General features: G+C 45.3%; 1 protein-coding gene across 4 annotated transcripts in view; it reads left to right on the top strand.

Moving 5' to 3' along the window:
* Positions 1 to 17,892, top strand: part of ARNT (aryl hydrocarbon receptor nuclear translocator) — a 101,243-nt gene that overhangs the window by 59,820 nt on the left and 23,531 nt on the right. For 3 of the 4 annotated variants that reach the window (XM_063947050.1, XM_063947051.1, XM_063947049.1), the window contains 3 exons: positions 1,976 to 2,087; positions 2,781 to 2,825; positions 3,942 to 3,986. In XM_063947050.1, the coding sequence (XP_063803120.1) occupies positions 1,978 to 2,087; positions 2,781 to 2,825; positions 3,942 to 3,986 (200 nt within the window). In that variant the 5' untranslated portion in view covers positions 1,976 to 1,977. The remainder of the gene's footprint in view (positions 1 to 1,975; positions 2,088 to 2,780; positions 2,826 to 3,941; positions 3,987 to 17,892) is intronic. The other variant, XM_063947052.1, reaches the window with a different exon arrangement.

The following is a 17,892-nucleotide window of genomic DNA, read 5'->3' as shown; positions in this document are numbered from 1 at the left end:
ACCTAGTAACGGCGGGTGGACTTGGGTAGCCTGATTCTCCGCTAGCAGGCAGGGCAGTGGCATTTCTCCATCACTAACCTGCGGTAGACCAGAACCACTTGGCCCATCTAGTTTGCCTCTTTTTATTTATTTTTTACTTTATGGTGACCTCAACCCCTATTTGATAATTAGGGCCAGATGTATGAAGTAATGAAAATAGTGGAGAAGTGAGCCAGTGGAGAAGTTGCCATGGCGGTGCTAGGTTTGACTCTGGGTGGTTGAGGGGTGAAGGACAGTCTTACCTACATGAAGCATGGCCAGTTGTGCATCATACGGCAATTGTACAACTGAATTACTGAAGGAGCATTGAGATTTTGGAATGGCCAAGTGCTGTCACAGTGTGGTGGGACCTTAAGTAAGCTGTGTCCTCAGTCATCTGTGAACTGAAGCGGAGTAGTAAGGAGTTGGCCTCAGATACAGTATAATGAAAACCACTTTTGGGTCTATTCATGAAGCTGTGAAAAGTGTGGAGAAGTTGCCCATGGCAACCAATCAGCATCTCCCTTACATTTTAGAGAATATACTTGACAAAGGTTTCTTTCAAAGCTGATTGGCTGCTTCTCTACTGGACCTTTTCTCCACTCTTTTGACTGCTTCACGAATAGACCCCTATGTACTAAGCACTATTCCATCCAGATACTGTATCTATGAGCAGTGGCTGGAGGTTGTGTATCATTGGGTGTATTTCTTCACACCTGTTCGTTGACACTTTTGTTGAATAAGTAATGATAGAGTAAGATCTGTATTGTGTTACTTGGCACAGGCGGATAGATGTATCACATTTTATAGGTGAGAACTAAATTACTGTTAATTACATCCTGATGGCTATATATTCATTTATACATGGCTGTTGGTTAGAACAGAATTTAACCCTGGTTTTGTGTCCCATGCATAATATACGGTGTATCTGCTGGGAGAGAAGAGCAGCGTCTGTGCCGGGGTAAGGTGGGCAATAAGCGTTACAGGATTGTGACAGACCCCTGAGGAGGGTGATACTATATAGAAGTATTAGATACAGCGATCCGCAGACTTTATACCCTACAGAGCTGTGGTAACTAGAGCTGCCATGAGGAAAAAATCAGAATGGACAATAATGATGGCGGAAATTTTGGGGGACCACTTATCGTTGGATCACCTCCTATTTGTAATGTCGTCGTAGGTCCCTGCGGCTGCTTCATTAGCTACTTTTCCTGGAGCTCTGTGGCTTGTCTCAAAGCCCATTCCAAAAAACCGGGGCTGTGCAACACCGTGGGAATGAAGAAGGAGATTGTGATTGGTCCTTTTTGATTGTTTTTTTTTTTCTTCCAACCAATCCCTATTGCTTATCGTGTAAATAGGTATCAGAATCCGCCCCAGCTACCTGAAAGCATTGTCTATAGCTCAGACTATAGCAAACCACGTCAGTAAATGCAGCATGTCCTATCGCCGGATGAGACTGACTGATGTGCATGGCTCTTGTAGAGACACAGCAGGCCTGCACATAATGAGTTAAACAAAAAGATAAAACCTTAACTTGACATTTTAAGTCTGTGGCATTCCTTCTTGTCCTGATCTTTATTCTTTTTAAAGGAGCTATTCGCGTGTATGTAATATTTATTCAGTAAAGCTCCCTCTTATTCACTAGTACAACCTTAAAGGTCTCTCTCGCTAGATCCACGCTTTTCCCAGCCTTGCCCGATCAGCTTTAGTGACATCGCTCCAGTGTATGATAACTTTCCAACTTTGTAGTTTTCAAGTCAACCACCAGAAAACCAGCTTTCTATATGGTGTTGCATGCAATTGCTAGTGTGTTGTTAGACCACACTGCTGCCACATGATATCAAGTGACATGTATGTGGTAAGGGACATTGACATTAGGAGAAAAGTGTCCCATGCTGCAGTACTGTTGAAATATAAAGGAAGTTCTATAATTTTTTTTAACAAATGTCTGTTACAGAGATGGCGTCTGATGTCCCAACTTTAGGACTCGCCGTGTCCTCAGGAAATCCGGGTTCAAGCACACAGGCTGGCGGGTCCGCAGTACAACGAGCCAATAAGCGGCACGCCGGGTAAGCTGATAGGACTAAAGTGCTATCCATACGCTCAACAGATAATGGTTTCCAGTAGGCGCAATGAGTAGATTGCGGATCACTGTACTATGTCATTAAAATGACAGCCCTTATTTGAAAGATCCACTGAGACTTTATATCAACACATAAGTGACAAATGTGCATTTTAGTCTGACTTAAAAACATTCAGCAACCTCCAACATGGCCGACTGATAGCTGCCATCTTGTTTTGCACATTCAGTGATACTGTGCTGTATATAATAAAGAAATGTAAAAAAATTGCTGCGTCGTACTTTGCTTCTAATGGGAGTCGGGTTATCACAGATATGTCAGTGTGCAGTGATCAACATTTGATTTTCCAAATAACTGCTGAATTAAAAAAAAAAAACACCCTTCAGCAGCAGAGTGCATGAAGCCACGCCCCCGATGTGGCATGACCACACACCCTTCAGCAGGAGATGCAGGAGGGGGGTGCGGTGCGCACAGCTAGGTGTTCCCAGACACTTGTAGCCCACCTGGTGGCCCTGAGGGGAACGCACACGTTTTTTGTCATTGATGCAATTAAAAATCAGCCCCACATCAACGGATAGTGACTTGTTATCATCTAACGTCCATGCTACGTTGTTTCACTACAAGCTGCCATATTATTACTGTTTGTTCCATTTTATTTATGGAATGTCGTTTGTTTTTTAGGTTGGATTTTGATGACGATGATGACTCCGGCAATAAATTTCTCAGGTGGGATTTTCACATTTCGATCTCCACTTTTTATTTGTAACAATGATATCTTCCACTCACCCATTCAGAAATATGTCCAGTCACCGTAGACCCACAGAGTGGGCAGGCTATCCGGATAACAGGTTGTGCTATCGTCAGCAGGATATAGGTTGCCTGATATTATTTCAGGAGGCAGGTGACGTGAAATAGGTTTCATTCATGTGCTGTACATTGTGTAACGCTGGTCTAGCTGCAAGGTTCCCAGGCTTATAGCTGCACTCGCAGTAATCTAGGCCTCTCCTTCCCTGCCGGAAGCCCAGGGAATCATGGCCGTGGCTAGTGTAAAAGAGAGCCCAGACGACCAGTTACAGGCTCCAATCTCTTTGTTTCCATAATTCTGTTTTCTCATAATTCTAAAAAAATTCTTAAGGGCCCTACACACTGGCAGATAACACTGCGCTCGTTCATTGTTGGTGCCCCGTGGCTTATGCATGTAGGCCAATATGGACGAGATTGTCAATATTAGCATGCATTGCTATGGTGCCAAGTGACGGGGGGAGTGAAGAAGCTTCACCTCCCCCAGCCGCCGGCTCGCCCGTCTGCCATATCGGCGGTCAGGCAGCTCGGCGGCGGGTCGCCCAGTCTGTAGGGCCCTTTACTGATGCCTGTTCATCCCCACCCAGAATAAGAGCTTGGCAAGTGAGGGTGGATCTGATGTAATTGGGCGCTTTATGAGGTCCTTAAATGTCCGAAGAAGATCCCAATAGCAATCCTTGGTAATTCCACATGTTCGGAGGGTGGCGTTATTTGTTTAGCAGTCCAGTGTTTCACCAATCATCTATCTCAGGCACTGGTCACCGTGTTATTCTATATTTTGCTATGAATGTGACAGTGGTTAATGTGATTTTTTTCCAGAGCAAACTGATTGCACAGCCTTCGGGCAACCTATGAAAATCTGTTTCCTATAATGAGATCCAGCGTATGTAGCAGTCAGCAGTTTCACGCTTGTTGCTGCAGTGTCAGTGACAAATACCAGAATACCAGTTTGTAGTCACAACAACAGGACCAGTAGGTCTGGAAATCTGAACCAGTGTCTATTCAATCTCCTGATTAGTTTCTTTTCCTTGTGAATGACAGGTGTGACGATGACCAGCTGCCTAATGACAAGGAGAGGTTTGCAAGGTATGTTGCACCGCTTACTGCACCTGTAACCACTGAGCCAGGGAGGTCGGTCCCACCTCTCCGCTGCATATTCAGCTGCTGCTTGTAGGCCTGGATAGGGCTGGTATAGGCTGTGGATGTGAGAGATTGTATTGAATAGGTATATGTATTTCCAATCCACAAATGATGCCAATATAGGTAAAGTCTGTAAATAATACATTTATAATAGTTGAGTAATGATGTCATCACATCAGTGTTTATAATACACCTATTTCCTTAATAAGGAATAACGCACCCTGTTGTAAGTAATAGTAACATAGTATCTAAGGTTGAAAAAAGACAATTGTCCATCGAGTTCAACCTATTTGTGATCTCCTATGCAGGATTATTTGGTTTAAAATTTTGACTGATGCTGATGTCAGCCGTTGCGTTTTATCCCTCTTTTTATAGTAACTATAGTGCGTGACTACGCACCATAACCCTGGATATCCTTCGGAATTTATCTAACCCATTCTTAAAGGTGTTAACCGATTCCGCCATTACAACTCCCACAGGCAGGGAATTCCAGACACGTATTGTCCTTACAGTGAAAAAGCCTTTACGCGTATTGTGCGGTATCTCCTCTCCTCTAACCTGAGCGAGTGTCCACAGTGAAAAAGCCTTTACGCGTATTGTGCGGTATCTCCTCTCCTCTAACCTGAGCGAGTGTCCACGAGTCCTCTGTGTTGATCTAACGAAAAACAGGTCCCGCGCAAGATCTGTGCATTGTCCCCTTATATATTTGTATGTGTTGATCATGTCCCCTCTTAGTCTCCTCTTTTCCAGTGTAAACATGCCTAGTCTTGCAAGCCTTTCCTCGTATTCCAGCGTCTCCATGCCCTTAATTAGTTTGGTAATTGTGGCTGCTAGGCGTCATGTCGGATTTCCTGGGCAGGTGTAAACTTGCTTAACTCTATGTATGTAGCTTTCGATGGTGCGGCCAGTGGTGGCGTGTAAGGACATTCCAATCTGTATTATAGCATGCATTGACGCTAAGTGTCCATCTCAGTCCTTTCATATTCCACCACATGGATGTACACAAGGGAAGGAGCTTGTAGTGGCCATATGTCAAGTCCAGAGGAGCACAGGGGGAATAGAGGAATGAGAGGGTGTAAGCGATACGGCCCTGTGTTCTCTGTAACGGATGAATGGTGCTTTCTTCAGATTTCTTGTTTATAAGGCAGCTCTGTTTAATGAAGTAACATATGTTACATTTATGTGCCCCAATAGATAACAATGTTAAATATATACGTAGTTATGTACATTACCGTGGCACGAATAAAAGGTGTCTAACGTGAGCTTGTAGCTTATTTCATTCTTACTTTTGTGCTAACCCTTAAACATAGAATGTGACGGCAGATAAGAACCACTTGGCCCATCTGGTGTGCCCCTTTTTACCATATTTTTATCTCACACCTTATTTGATCCTTTTTGTTTTGTATGGATATCCTTATGTCTATGCATGTTTAAATTGCTCTACTGTCTTATTTCGACAGTACCAAATTTTTTCGACCAGTCGAAAAAGCTGCGCGGGCATTGCATAGGTCGAATGTAAATTTGACCTTAAAAAACGGGTGAAAAGTGCAGTTTTTTTTCTGAAAATTGAATACCCCCCTTAGCCTCTACCACCTCTGATGGGAGGCTATACCGCTTGTCCACTACCCTTTCTGTGAAGTACATTTTCCTCACATTTCCCATGAACCTGCCTCCCTCCAGTCTCAGTGCATGTCCACGTGTTCTAATACCTCTTTTCGTTTGAAGCACGTTTCCCTCCTGGACTTGATAAAACTATACATATTGAGATTTCTTAGTCTTTCTGGGTATGTATAGTGATGTAAGCCATGCACCATGTTAGTTGCCCTTCTTTGTACAGTCTCTAATGTATTAATATCCTTCTGAAGATATGGCTTCCAGAACTGAACAGCTGATGACCCCTCTAGGTGTCCCTATAACTCCCTAAACCAGAAGTGTAAACCTCTCTGCCATCGCTATGCCCAGGAGACATAGACACACACATTTCAGGGTTATATTCTGTGATTGCTCTGAATACATCAACGGAACCATGGTGGTGAGATAGATGCAAAGATCTGATCTGTGTATAGTTTGTATGTTCCCCGAGTGTGTGTACAGGTTTCCTCCGACGGTCCATTGGCCCTAAGGGTCATATGGACTTGTCTGCTTGGGGGTGATTTGTATTGGAAGATGTACAGGGTTATGTACCGATGTGAATGGTCATTTAATGTGAAAATAAGCGGCGTGCCTTTTGGTTATTATATAGCTGCTTGCTGTACCTCTCTTGTTGGGGGGGTATTCAATTGTTAGGAAAAACCCAACGGACTTTTCAAACATTTGAATTCCCCCCCATTGTGTCTAATGCGTAGTATACACTGTGCAACCCACCATACAATATACCGTTCCAAAGCAGATCCGAACATTATATTATGCACATTGCAAAGTGTGCACCCCCGATTTGTTTCTCCCGGCCTTCGTTGAATTGCATGGGATGATTCTATGGTCGCCGCAGTGTAACGATACATTGCGCTGTCACAGAGCGCATCGTTTAGTGTGTATTGCAGTGCAATGTGACGTTACTTTGCGTTGCTGGGTTATACCGTCTTATAGTTTGTACCCAGGTTAAGGTGAAGTCTGTCTTCTCCTTAGAGTAGTTGGCCTATGACTGATCCCGTTTCTGGACTCCTTACTAATATCTTGTATTCACAGTATAGCGGAAAACCACATATGTAGTCACCCGTATACATTGAAGCAGTGGAGTAGGAAGTAGTCAGCAGACTTCAGCCAATAGGAGGGAGTCACTGACGTTTCAATCTTTGCCTGTCCTCTAGACTCCATCTACAAGAACCTTAATGGTTGCCTATGTGCAAGTGATTCTAGAACTTGGACCTCCGCCCTGCCTATTACCTGGGGATAGCAGAGAGGTCCCTCTCTCACGGGCGTGCTCTGGCTGTGATTGGAGAGAGATTTGGCTGTTCTGACGTATATCGCTAGCCAGTCCTTGAGGGTAATCTGTTGCACATGTAAACTCGTACAGGCTATGCTGGTTCTTGTTCTGTAATGATGTTGTGTAACATCTGGAAGCCTGAGCGAAGGGGGTCACACACATGCTATTGACTGCACTGTTTTGCAAGACTGTTTTCAATCCCTAGTAAAGTGGCTTGAGAATTAGTACTGAGAATCCCTCTTTCCTTCTATTAACTGTTTCATAAGTACTTTCACTTTGTGATTGCTGTTCTCTGTGCTCTGTCCTGCTATGCATGGACAGTGTAAGTCGCGTGAGAACAGACGCGGAATCCTCGCAGCATAGGCGCCCTGGGGTAACACAGGGTCCGCACCTACACCGCCTGTTGTATCCCAAGCACATTGTAGATAAGCCTGGAGTTCTCCAAGGTGACAAATCACATGGGGTTCAGTGTCTGTGTGACTTTAGCCCGAGGTTCGCCTGCATTGCATTTAGGTATACAGTTGATGCGTATAACCTAAAAGTCAAGGGGGTCCATTTGCAAATGAGCGGTTTGTCAAAGGTGCCAGTCATTGTCAACTTTCACCCATAGTTTTAAGATGGCAATAGAACTCAATGCTAATCCAGGCTTGCTCAGTATTAATCCTTATTGCTGTTTTAAAACCATCAGATAACGCTTTTTACAAACTGCTGGTTAATATACTTACCCCCGTGTATGTGAAATCTTACATAATAGAGATGGAAAAACGTGGGTGTAGGTTATTAGTGTAATAGTGTTCTCCTTTCTTGTCTCTAGATCCTTCTTTTTTTTTTATCAAGTATTTTGATTGATTTTGAAAAGTTTCAAACAAGTTCAAAGAAAAAGAAAACAGAGCGCCACTAACAAAAAGCAGTAAGAGGACATACACAAAAATATATATACCGGAAACGGACAAGGAGAAATGTCACAGAATCAATATATATATATATAGACATATATGTATATATATATATATATATATATATATATATATATACATACATACGGAGGAACCTAGGCAAATCAGAGACCTAGGGCCCGGGCAGAATTTAGAGGGGCATTTTATCTTCCGATATATAAATAGCTCACAAGAGCCCGTAACATTAACTAGCCCTATCCAGGAGGCGAGAGGGGGGTGGGATCAGATGCCATCCAAATATGGGCAACACAAACTACCCAACATTAAAGGGTTATTCACATGCAGACGTTAAGGAACAGGGAGAGAGTCCTCCAGGCCGAGACCAAAAATACAAATACGTGGGGCTAGTAAAAGCAAGATCATTCCTGTAGTACGTACAGAAGCAGCCACCCTAGCCCAAAAAGAGGCTACCCTAGGACGTGTCCACAGAAGATGCCAGAAGTCAGCAGAGGGAGCAGAACATTTAGGACATAACTCAGAAGACCCACCAAATTCACAAAGACGGGTCAGGGTCCAAAAGACCCTATGCAAAATATATAGCGGAATCTGCTGGAACCTGACATACGCTGCGGCACCCCATGGAGACCCCTCCAGATCCTTTGTTTATTTGCAACAAATTGCTGGGCTCACCCCGTAACGGTTTCACATAACAGCAGAGGTAGCGGTCAGTCTTCTGATATATTTCTATGTCCGTCTCCAACTACTGGCTGCTGTCCTAGGCTGTCTGTACAGAGCTTGCACTTGCAGCAATTGTGCGTCATTAAAGAGAACACATTCTTTCAGTTAACAACACAACCTCAGTCTTTTTGGTTTGTTTTCCAATATATTTTATTTTATTTTTTAAACTTGGAACAGCTAAAAACATCTTGATAGCATCCTATTGATTAGTGCAAAGTAAACTGGCTTCTGGTCCCCTGGTCCTAGATGTTCTCTCACCTGAGCCGGTTGGCTGGTTTTTGTTTGCAGGTCAGATGATGAGCAGAGTTCAGCGGATAAGGTAAGACTTGCACGGTAGGAGCAGAAGCGTGGCAAGCAGTTCTGGTTAGTGCTTCCTGGTGACCTCTTCATCCCACTTTCCTCCTGTCCTGCACTGTCAGCGACTCTCCGCACCTTCCCTGTGATAATGTGCACAATAGACGGGCACCATAGTGTGAATCATTTCAGCTATTCCAGTTCTATTAAACAATACCGTACCTCTCGTAGTAACATTAGATTGCCACGGACCCCACAGTAGTCAGGCAGGGATTCCTTTAGTCTCCATACAATACTGCATAGACCACTGTTAGCTGCTAGGAGCCGGTGACACCATTGCAGCAGTGTATGCTGCAGCCAGGTCATTGCATTGCCACTTTGGTTCGGGTCATTTACAGCTCTATTCAATGGCTGGGTAAAGGAAAAGTGATTTTATGGTGTCTCCGGCTTAGTGCAGACTACAGTGTAACATTCTACACGTCTCTTTAAGATCTGAGCATCACTTAGATTCAGTATAGCTAGACACACGTGTTGGACAGTAATAATTGCCTGTACGTTTACAGATCAGTTGAATACTAAAAATAATTTGTCTGTGTATGTCACATGTATGTGCTTCTCATCTTAAATGATAATATTTCCCAGTGCTTCATACGTTGAACGAGAGATTAGGGTACTACAGCAGCAAGACTGTCGCAGCCATATACGTATGTACACGTATTTCTCTAACGTCCTAGTGGATGCTGGGGACTCCGTCAGGACCATGGGGAATAGCGGGCTCCGCAGGAGACAGGGCACATCTAAAAAAGCTTTTAGGTCACATGGTGTGTACTGGCTCCTCCCCCTATGACCCTCCTCCAAGCCTCAGTTAGGTTTTTGTGCCCGTCCGAGAGGGTGCAATCTAGGTGGCTCTCTTAAAGAGCTGTTTAGAAAAGTTTTTTTTTTTTTTTAGGTTTCTAATCAGTGATTCCTGCTGGCGACAGGATCACTGCAACGAGGGACTTAGGGGAGAGACTTGCAACTTACCTGCGTGCAGGAGGATTGAAGTCTTAGGCTACTGGACACTGAGCTCCAGAGGGAGTCGGAACACAGGTCAGCCTGGGGTTCGTCCCGGAGCCGCGCCGCCGATCCCCCTTACAGACGCTGAAGAACGGCAGAACGGAGGTCCGGAAACAGGCGGCAGAAGACTCCTCAGTCTTCATGAAGGTAGCGCACAGCACTGCAGCTGTGCGCCATTGTTGCTACACGGCTCACTGATCTCGGTCACGGAGGGTGCAGGGCGCTGCTGGGGGCGCCCTGGGCAGCAATATAGATTACCTTAGAGGCAAATAAATACATCACATATAGCCATTAAGGCTATATGTATGTATTTAACCCAGGCCAGTTTTCCTAATAACCGGGAGAAAAGCCCGCCGTGAAAGGGGCGGAGCTTATTCTCCTCAGCACTCAGCGCCATTTTCCTGACCAGCTCCGCTGGTGAGGAAGGCTCCCACTCTCCCCTGCACTACAGAAACAGGGTTAAAGAGAAGGGGGGCATAAATTGGCGATATAATTATATATTAAGAGCCCATATATAGAAACAACACCTTCTAGGGTTGTTATATACATTATGGCGCTTTTGGTGTGTGCTGGCAAACTCTCCCTCTGTCTCCCCAAAGGGCTAGTGGGTCCTGTCCTCTATCAGAGCATTCCCTGTATGTGTGTGCTGTAGGTCGGTACGTGTGTGTCGACATGTATGAGGAAAATGTTGGTGAGGAGACGGAGAAAATTGCCTGTAATGGTGATGTCACTCTCTAGGGAGTCGACACCAGAATGGATGGCTTACTTATGGAATTACGTGATAATGTCAACACGCTGCAAGCCGGTTGACGACATGAGACAGCCGGCGGACAAATTAGTATCGGTCCAGGCGTCTCAGACACCGTCAGGGGCTTGTAAAAACGCCCATTTACCTCAGTCGGTCGACAGACACTGACACGGACACTGACCCCAGTGTCGACGGTGAAGAAACAAACGTATTTTTCCTTTATGGCCACAAGTTACATGTTAAGGGCAATGAAGGAGGTGTTACGTATTTCTGATACCACAAGTACCACAAATAAGGGTATTTTGTAGGGTGGGAATAAACTACTTGTAGTTTTGCCTGAATCAGATAAATTAAATGAAGTGTGTGATGATACGTGGGGTTCCTCCGACAGAAAGTTATGGGCGGTATACCCTTTTTCCCGCCAGTAGTAAGGGCGAGTTGGAAAACACACCTTAGGGTGGACAAGGCGCTCACACGCTTATAAAAAACATGGCGTTACCGTTTCCAGATACGGCCGCCCTCAAGGAGCCAGCTGATAGGAAGCTGGAAAATATCATAACAGTATATACACACATACTGGTGTTATACTACGACCAGCAATCGCCTCAGCCTGGATGTGCAGCGCTGAGGGGGCTTGGTCGGATTTCCTGACTGAAAATTTTGATACCCTTGACAGGGACAGGATTTTATTGTCTATAGAGCATTTTAAGGATGCATTTCTATATATGTGTGATGCGCAGAGGCATATTTGCATTCTGGCATCAAGAGTAAATGTGATGTACATATCTGCCAGACGAAGACACGACAGTGGTCAGGTGAGGCAGATTCCAGACGGCATATGGAAGTATTGCCGTATAAAGGGGCGGTCCATTGGACCTGGTGGCCATGGCAACAGCTGAAAAATCCACTTTTTGTTACCCCGAGTCACATATTGGCAGAAAAGGACACAGTCTTTTCAGTCTCAGTCCTTTCGTCCCCATACGGGCAGGCGGGCGAAGGCCAGTCATATCTGCCCAGGGGGAGAGGAAAGGGAAGAAGACTGCAGCAAGCAGCTCATTCCCAGGAACAGAAGCTCCTCACGGCTTCTGCCAAGTCCGCAGCATAACGCTGGGGCCGTACAAGCGGACTCAGGTGCGGTAGGGGGTCATCTCAAGAGTTTCAGCAACACTCGCAAGGGAACTCCGGGATCCTACATGTAATATCCCAGGTGTACATTGGAAATTCGAGACGTCTCCCCCTCACACAATTCACAGGCTGTATTCCCAGCAGGTGATAATCAAAGTACCCTTCTTACAACAAGGAAGGGGGTAGTATTCCACACTATATTGTGGTACTGAAGCCAACCGGCTCGGTGAGATCTGAAATATTTGAACACTTACATACAAGCGTTCAAATCAAGATGGAGTCACTCGGAGCAGTGATAGCGAACCAGGAAGAAGGGGACGATATGATGTCACTGGATATCAGGGACGTTTACCTACAGGTCCAAATTTGCCCTTCTCACCAAGGGTACTTCAGGTTCCTGGTACAGAACTGTCACTATCAGTTCAGACGCTGCCGTTTGGATTGTCCACGGCGCCCCGGGTCTTTACCAAGGTAATGGCCGGAATGATGATTTTTCTTAAAAGAAACATGGACGCTTTCCTGATAAGGGCAAGGTCCAGAGAACAGTTGGAGGTCGGAGTAGCACTATCTTAAGTAGTTCTACGACAGCACGAGTGGATTCTAAATATTCCAAAATCGCAGCTTTTTCCGACGACACGTCTACTGTTCCTAGGGAAGATTCTGGACACAGTCCAGAAAAACGTGTTTCTCCCAGTGGAGAAAACCAGGGAGTTATCCGAGCTAATCGGGATCCTCCTAAAACCAGGAAAAGTGTCAGTGCATCATTGCACAAGAGTCCTGGTAAAAATGGTGGCTTATTACGAAGCAATTCCATTCGGCAGATTTCCCGCAAGAACTCTTCAGTGGGATCTGCTGGACAAATGGTCCGGATCGCATCCTCAGATGCATCAGCGGATAACCCTATATCCAAGGAAAAGGGTGTCTCTCCTGTGGTGATTACAGAGTGCTCATCTTCTAGAGGGCCGCAGATTCGGCATTCAGGATTGGATGCCGGTGACCACGGAGGCCAGCCTGAGAGGCTGGGGAACAGTCACACAGGGAAAAAATTTCCAGGGAAGTGTGATTAAGTCTGGAGAATTCTCTCCGCATAAATAAGCTTAGAGCAATTTTATAATGCTCTAAACTTAGCTAGACCTCTGCTTCAAGGTCAGCCGGTATTGATCCAGTGGGATAACATCACGGCAGTCGCCCACGTAAACAGAAGGGCGGCACAAGAAGCAGGAGGGCAGTGAAAACTGCAAGGATTTTTCGCTAGGCGGAAAATCATGTGATAGCACTGTCAGCAGTGTTCTTTCCGGGAGTGGACGACTGGGAAGCAGACTTCCTCAGCAGGCATGACCTCCACCCGGGAGAGTGGAAACTTCATAGGGAAGTTTTTCAACATGATTGTGGACCGTTGGCAAAGACCAAAGGTGGACATGATGGCGTCCCGCCCGAACAAAAAACGGGACAGGTATTCCGCCAGGTCATGAGACCTTCAGGCGATAGCTGTGGATGTTCTGGTAACACCGTGGGTGTACCAGTCTGTGTATGTGTTCCCTCCTCTGTTTCTCATAACCAGGGTATTGAGAATTATAAGACATAGAGGAGTATGAACTATACTAGTGGCTCCGGATTGGCCAAGAGGGACTTGGTACCCGGAACTTCAAGAAATGCTCACAGAGGACTAAGGGCCTGGGGAGCTAAGAAGGGACTTGATTCAGCAAGTACCATGTCTATTCCAAGACTTACCGCGGCTGCGTTTGACGGCATGGCGGTTGAATGCCGGATCCTGAGGGGAAAAGGCATTCCATAAGAGGTCATACCTACCCTGGTCAAAGCCAGGAAGGAGGTGACCGCACAACGTCATCACCACATGTGGTGAAAATATGTTGCGTGGGTGAGGCCAGGAAGGCTCCACGACGGAAATTCAACTAGGTCGATTTTCTACACTTCCTGAAAACAGGAGTGTTTTGGACCTCAAATTGGGGTTCATTAACATTTAAATTTCGGCCCTGTAGATTTTCTTCCAGAAAGAATTGACTTCAGTTCCTGAAGTCCAGATTGTAAAGGATGTATTGCATATACAGCTTTTTTGTGCCCCTAGGGGCACCGTGAGATCTCAACATAGTGTTGGGATTTCTTAAAATCATATTGGTTTGAACCGCTCAAATCTGTGGATTTGAAATATCTCACATGGAAAGTGACCATGCTGTTGACAAATATCTCACATGGGAAGTGACCATGTTGTTAGCCCTGGCCTCGGCCAGGCGATTGTCAGAATGGGCGGCTTTGTCTTACAAAAGCCCATATTAAAATTTTCCATTTGAACAGGACAGAACTGGGACTCGTCTCCAGTTTCTTCATAAAGGGGTGTCAGCGTTTTCACCTGAAACAACCTCTTGTGGTGCCTGCGGCTACTAGGGACTTGGAGGACTCCAAGTTACTAGACGTGGTCAGGGCCCTAAATATATATATATATATATATATATATATATATATATATATATATATATATATATATATATAGTTAGGACGGCTGGAGTCAGAAAGTCTGACTTGCTGTTTATACTGTATACACCCAACAAGCTGGGTGCTCATGCTTCTAAGCAGTCTATTGCACGCTGGATTTGTAGTACAATTCAGCTTGCACATTCTGTGGCAGGCCTGCCACAGACAAAATATGTAGATGCCCATTCCACAAGGAAGGTGGGCTCATCCTGGGCGGCTGCCCGAGGAGTCTCGGCATTACAACTTTGCCGAGCAGCTACGTGGTCAGGGGAGAACACGTTTGTAAAATTTTACAAATTTTGATACTCTGGCTAAGGAGGACCTGGAGTTCTCTCATTCGGTGCTGCAGAGTCATCCGCACTCTCCCGCCCGTTTGGGAGCTTTGGTATAATCCCCATGGTCCTGACGGAGTCCCCAGCATCCACTAGGACGTTAGAGAAAATAAGAATTTACTTACCGATAATTCTATTTCTCGTAGTCCGTAGTGGATGCTGGGCGCCCATCCCAAGTGCGGATTGTCTGCAATGCTTGTACATAGTTATTGTTACAAAAATCGGGTTATTACTATTGTTGTGAGCCATCTTTTCGGAGGCTACTTCGTTTTGTTATCATACTGTTAACTGGGTTCAGATCACAAGTTGTACGGTGTGATTGGTGTGGCTGGTATGAGTCTTACCCGGGATTCAAGATCCTTCCTTATTGTGTACGCTCGTCCGGGCACAGTACCTAACTGAGGCTTGGAGGAGGGTCATAGGGGGAGGAGCCAGTACACACCATGTGACCTAAAAGCTTTTTTAGATGTGCCCTGTCTCCTGCGGAGCCCGCTATTCCCCATGGTCCTGACGGAGTCCCCAGCATCCACTACGGACTACGAGAAATAGAATTATCGGTAAGTAAATTCTTATTATAATCTTGTAATGTGAAAGTCTCTGTGCTTGGGCCTGAACCTGAGATGAGGAACGCCTAGTTAGGAGGACAACCACATACTTCATCCCAATATGGTCTTGGTGCGGCCATCTATACAGATGTGGACTGGTAATCGGCCAACCAAGTTGCATGGTGTCTGATGTTCATTTTCTCCAGAGAGCAACGCTTGTGCCGCATCCCAGGGCAACACACACAAATAATGATCTGATGATGAAACCACCTGGGGGATGAACGCTCTAAGTTTCTGCTTTATACGTCTCTACATTTGACATTTATTGGCTGATAAGTGTGTCCCCATCGAGGGGGTCGCGTCAGATTATTATTTTTTGGCTTTTTTAAATAGTCAGGTGTATGCCAGTCGTAGGTGTTGGGCCTGTGCCGGAATCTTCTACAACAGTGCACAATGCGCGTCTAATTGAAGCCGCTACGTTGCTTGTCGTGTCGCACAAAAGCAGGAATATCACAGCTGCTGCCCATACGGACATACATCACATTGTCGCGGTGACGCAGCGAATATACTACAGTGCCGTAATAATGTCTGACAGATGTTTGTCCTTTGCAGTAGTAAAGTGCCATAATCACTCGACGACGAGGGGGCAGGTAGTCTGGGGTAACCATGGCAACAAGCCCACCCTGGCCCCACTCATTCTGTCATTGCTTCCTGTCATCTGACAGTGAGACACTGACCTCCGCCCTCACCAGCCGTATCATTATTACTGCGAAGTATTGATCTCTGGTGATATACAAACAGCACAATATAATCCTGCTCCATAGATGTGTACCCGGTGCATGACTTCCCTTCCCGCGTCCAGTACAGCCTCACTGCAAGCTGCTGATTATGGCGTCTATTTATGAAGCAGTGTAAAGGGTGGAGAAGATGCCCGTGGCAACCAATCAGCATTGAATTATCATTTATAATTTGCATACTATACAATTATACAGAGCAGCTGATTGGTCGCCATGTGTGTATATATCTATATATATATCTCTCTAGATATATCTATATCTATCTATATATATATATATATATATATATATATATATAAAATATATATACTCACATGAACATATATTATATGTCTGCCTACACCAGTTCTACCTGCTTGCAGAGCAGACAGGATGCTATACAGATGACTATACAGCATCCTACTGTCTCTTCTGCTATCATGGTTTTTCTTACTAGTGTTCTATTTATTTTTTGGGGGGATTACTTTTTGTCTGTAATATTGTTTTCCTTATATATATTTTTTCCCCAGCTAGTTTTTGCCTTGTTATAGTTTACGATCTTCCTGTATTTGTCTAAAATTAAAAATGACCTTAATGGAACTGTATTCTTAACTGCTACGAAAAATGTCTGTAAGTCGCGTCAACCATAAACCTGCAGACAGAAACCCATTGGCCCTCATCCATGTCTTGTTCAGCAATCGGCACGGGTTCGATGGTGTTGGGAGCATGATTTGGCAGGGGGGGGAGGGATGTGGATGTAGGGGAGTCGGCAGCGCAGTACGTTTATTCCCAGCCGGTAGGGGAGCAGCCTCATGTTATGTTTATGCGTCCTACTGTATCAGTCACAATAAGAGGTCGGACGCGTCTGGGGTTAGGAGTCTATTTACTAAGCCTTGGAGAGAGAGATAAAGTGGACAGAGATAAAGTACCAGCCAATCAGCTCCTGTCATTTTTGAAACCCAGCCTGTGGCATGGTAGTTAGGAGCTGATTGGCTGGTACTTTATCTCCATCCAAGGCTTCGTAAATAGACCCCTTAGACTGACTTGAAATAACAATCCTTATATCTTGAAGCTAAATCTACAGGGTGACTGCACAAAATTGCCAGGACTGATCGCATAATGCAACGTGTACGCTCTATCAAGAGATACAGCGACAGTATACAACTATTCTACGTAACTGGAGTATAAAGCAAAGACCATTGTTAGCAATTGAGTGTAAGGTTGGGTGAGAATAGTGGAGTGTAAATACCGGTCTGGTCTCCGAGGCACAGATGACATGATGGAGAATTGTAAGGCCCAGCCTCTCTGCAGAATCCCTGAGTCAGGAGGTTTAGTCAGACATCTGGTTTTCTGCTCCTGTGCATGCAGCTATCATCAGACACAGCCCCCGGCCTTATCTCATTAGATGTGCCAGTAATGGTTCTCTTCCAGCCACAGAATATACAACCGCTCGGGTTCTAGGCTGCTGCTGCTGCACTTTTGGACTGGGGAATTTATTTTTGTTTCTTTTTCTCCAGAGGTTTGAAATCAGTAGTTTATTGCCCTGTAATGCATTAAAAATGACACCGGTTTTTGTGTCTGTAAAATTGCACACTTTGGGGGGAATTCAATTGTTTGAAAAGTCAGTTGGGTGTCTGTGTTTTCCTATATAATAGACGGAGAAAAACAGACACCCAACCGACTTTCCAACTATCTCCCTATCTCTCTCTCTCTCTCACACACATCTCCAATGCCGGATCCCACCCGGGAATTGGAAACGGGTCCTTACCGGGTGGGATCCGGCATTGGAGACTCTCCTACCCCTTTCGCTGGCTTCCAGACCCAGCAATATGCCGGGTCAGTTGCCATAGTGGCGGGGGGCGGAGCCGGCAGAGGAAGCGGCGCTGGGAGATGAGCTCATCTCCGCCGCCTCTCCCTATTTAGTAAACG

This window comes from Pseudophryne corroboree, chromosome 12 (assembly GCF_028390025.1).
Source record: "Pseudophryne corroboree isolate aPseCor3 chromosome 12, aPseCor3.hap2, whole genome shotgun sequence".
Classification (NCBI taxonomy): Eukaryota; Metazoa; Chordata; class Amphibia; order Anura; family Myobatrachidae; genus Pseudophryne; species Pseudophryne corroboree.
The sequence above is the reverse complement of the archived record's forward strand: the minus strand, read 5'-3'. Positions and strand labels throughout refer to the sequence as shown.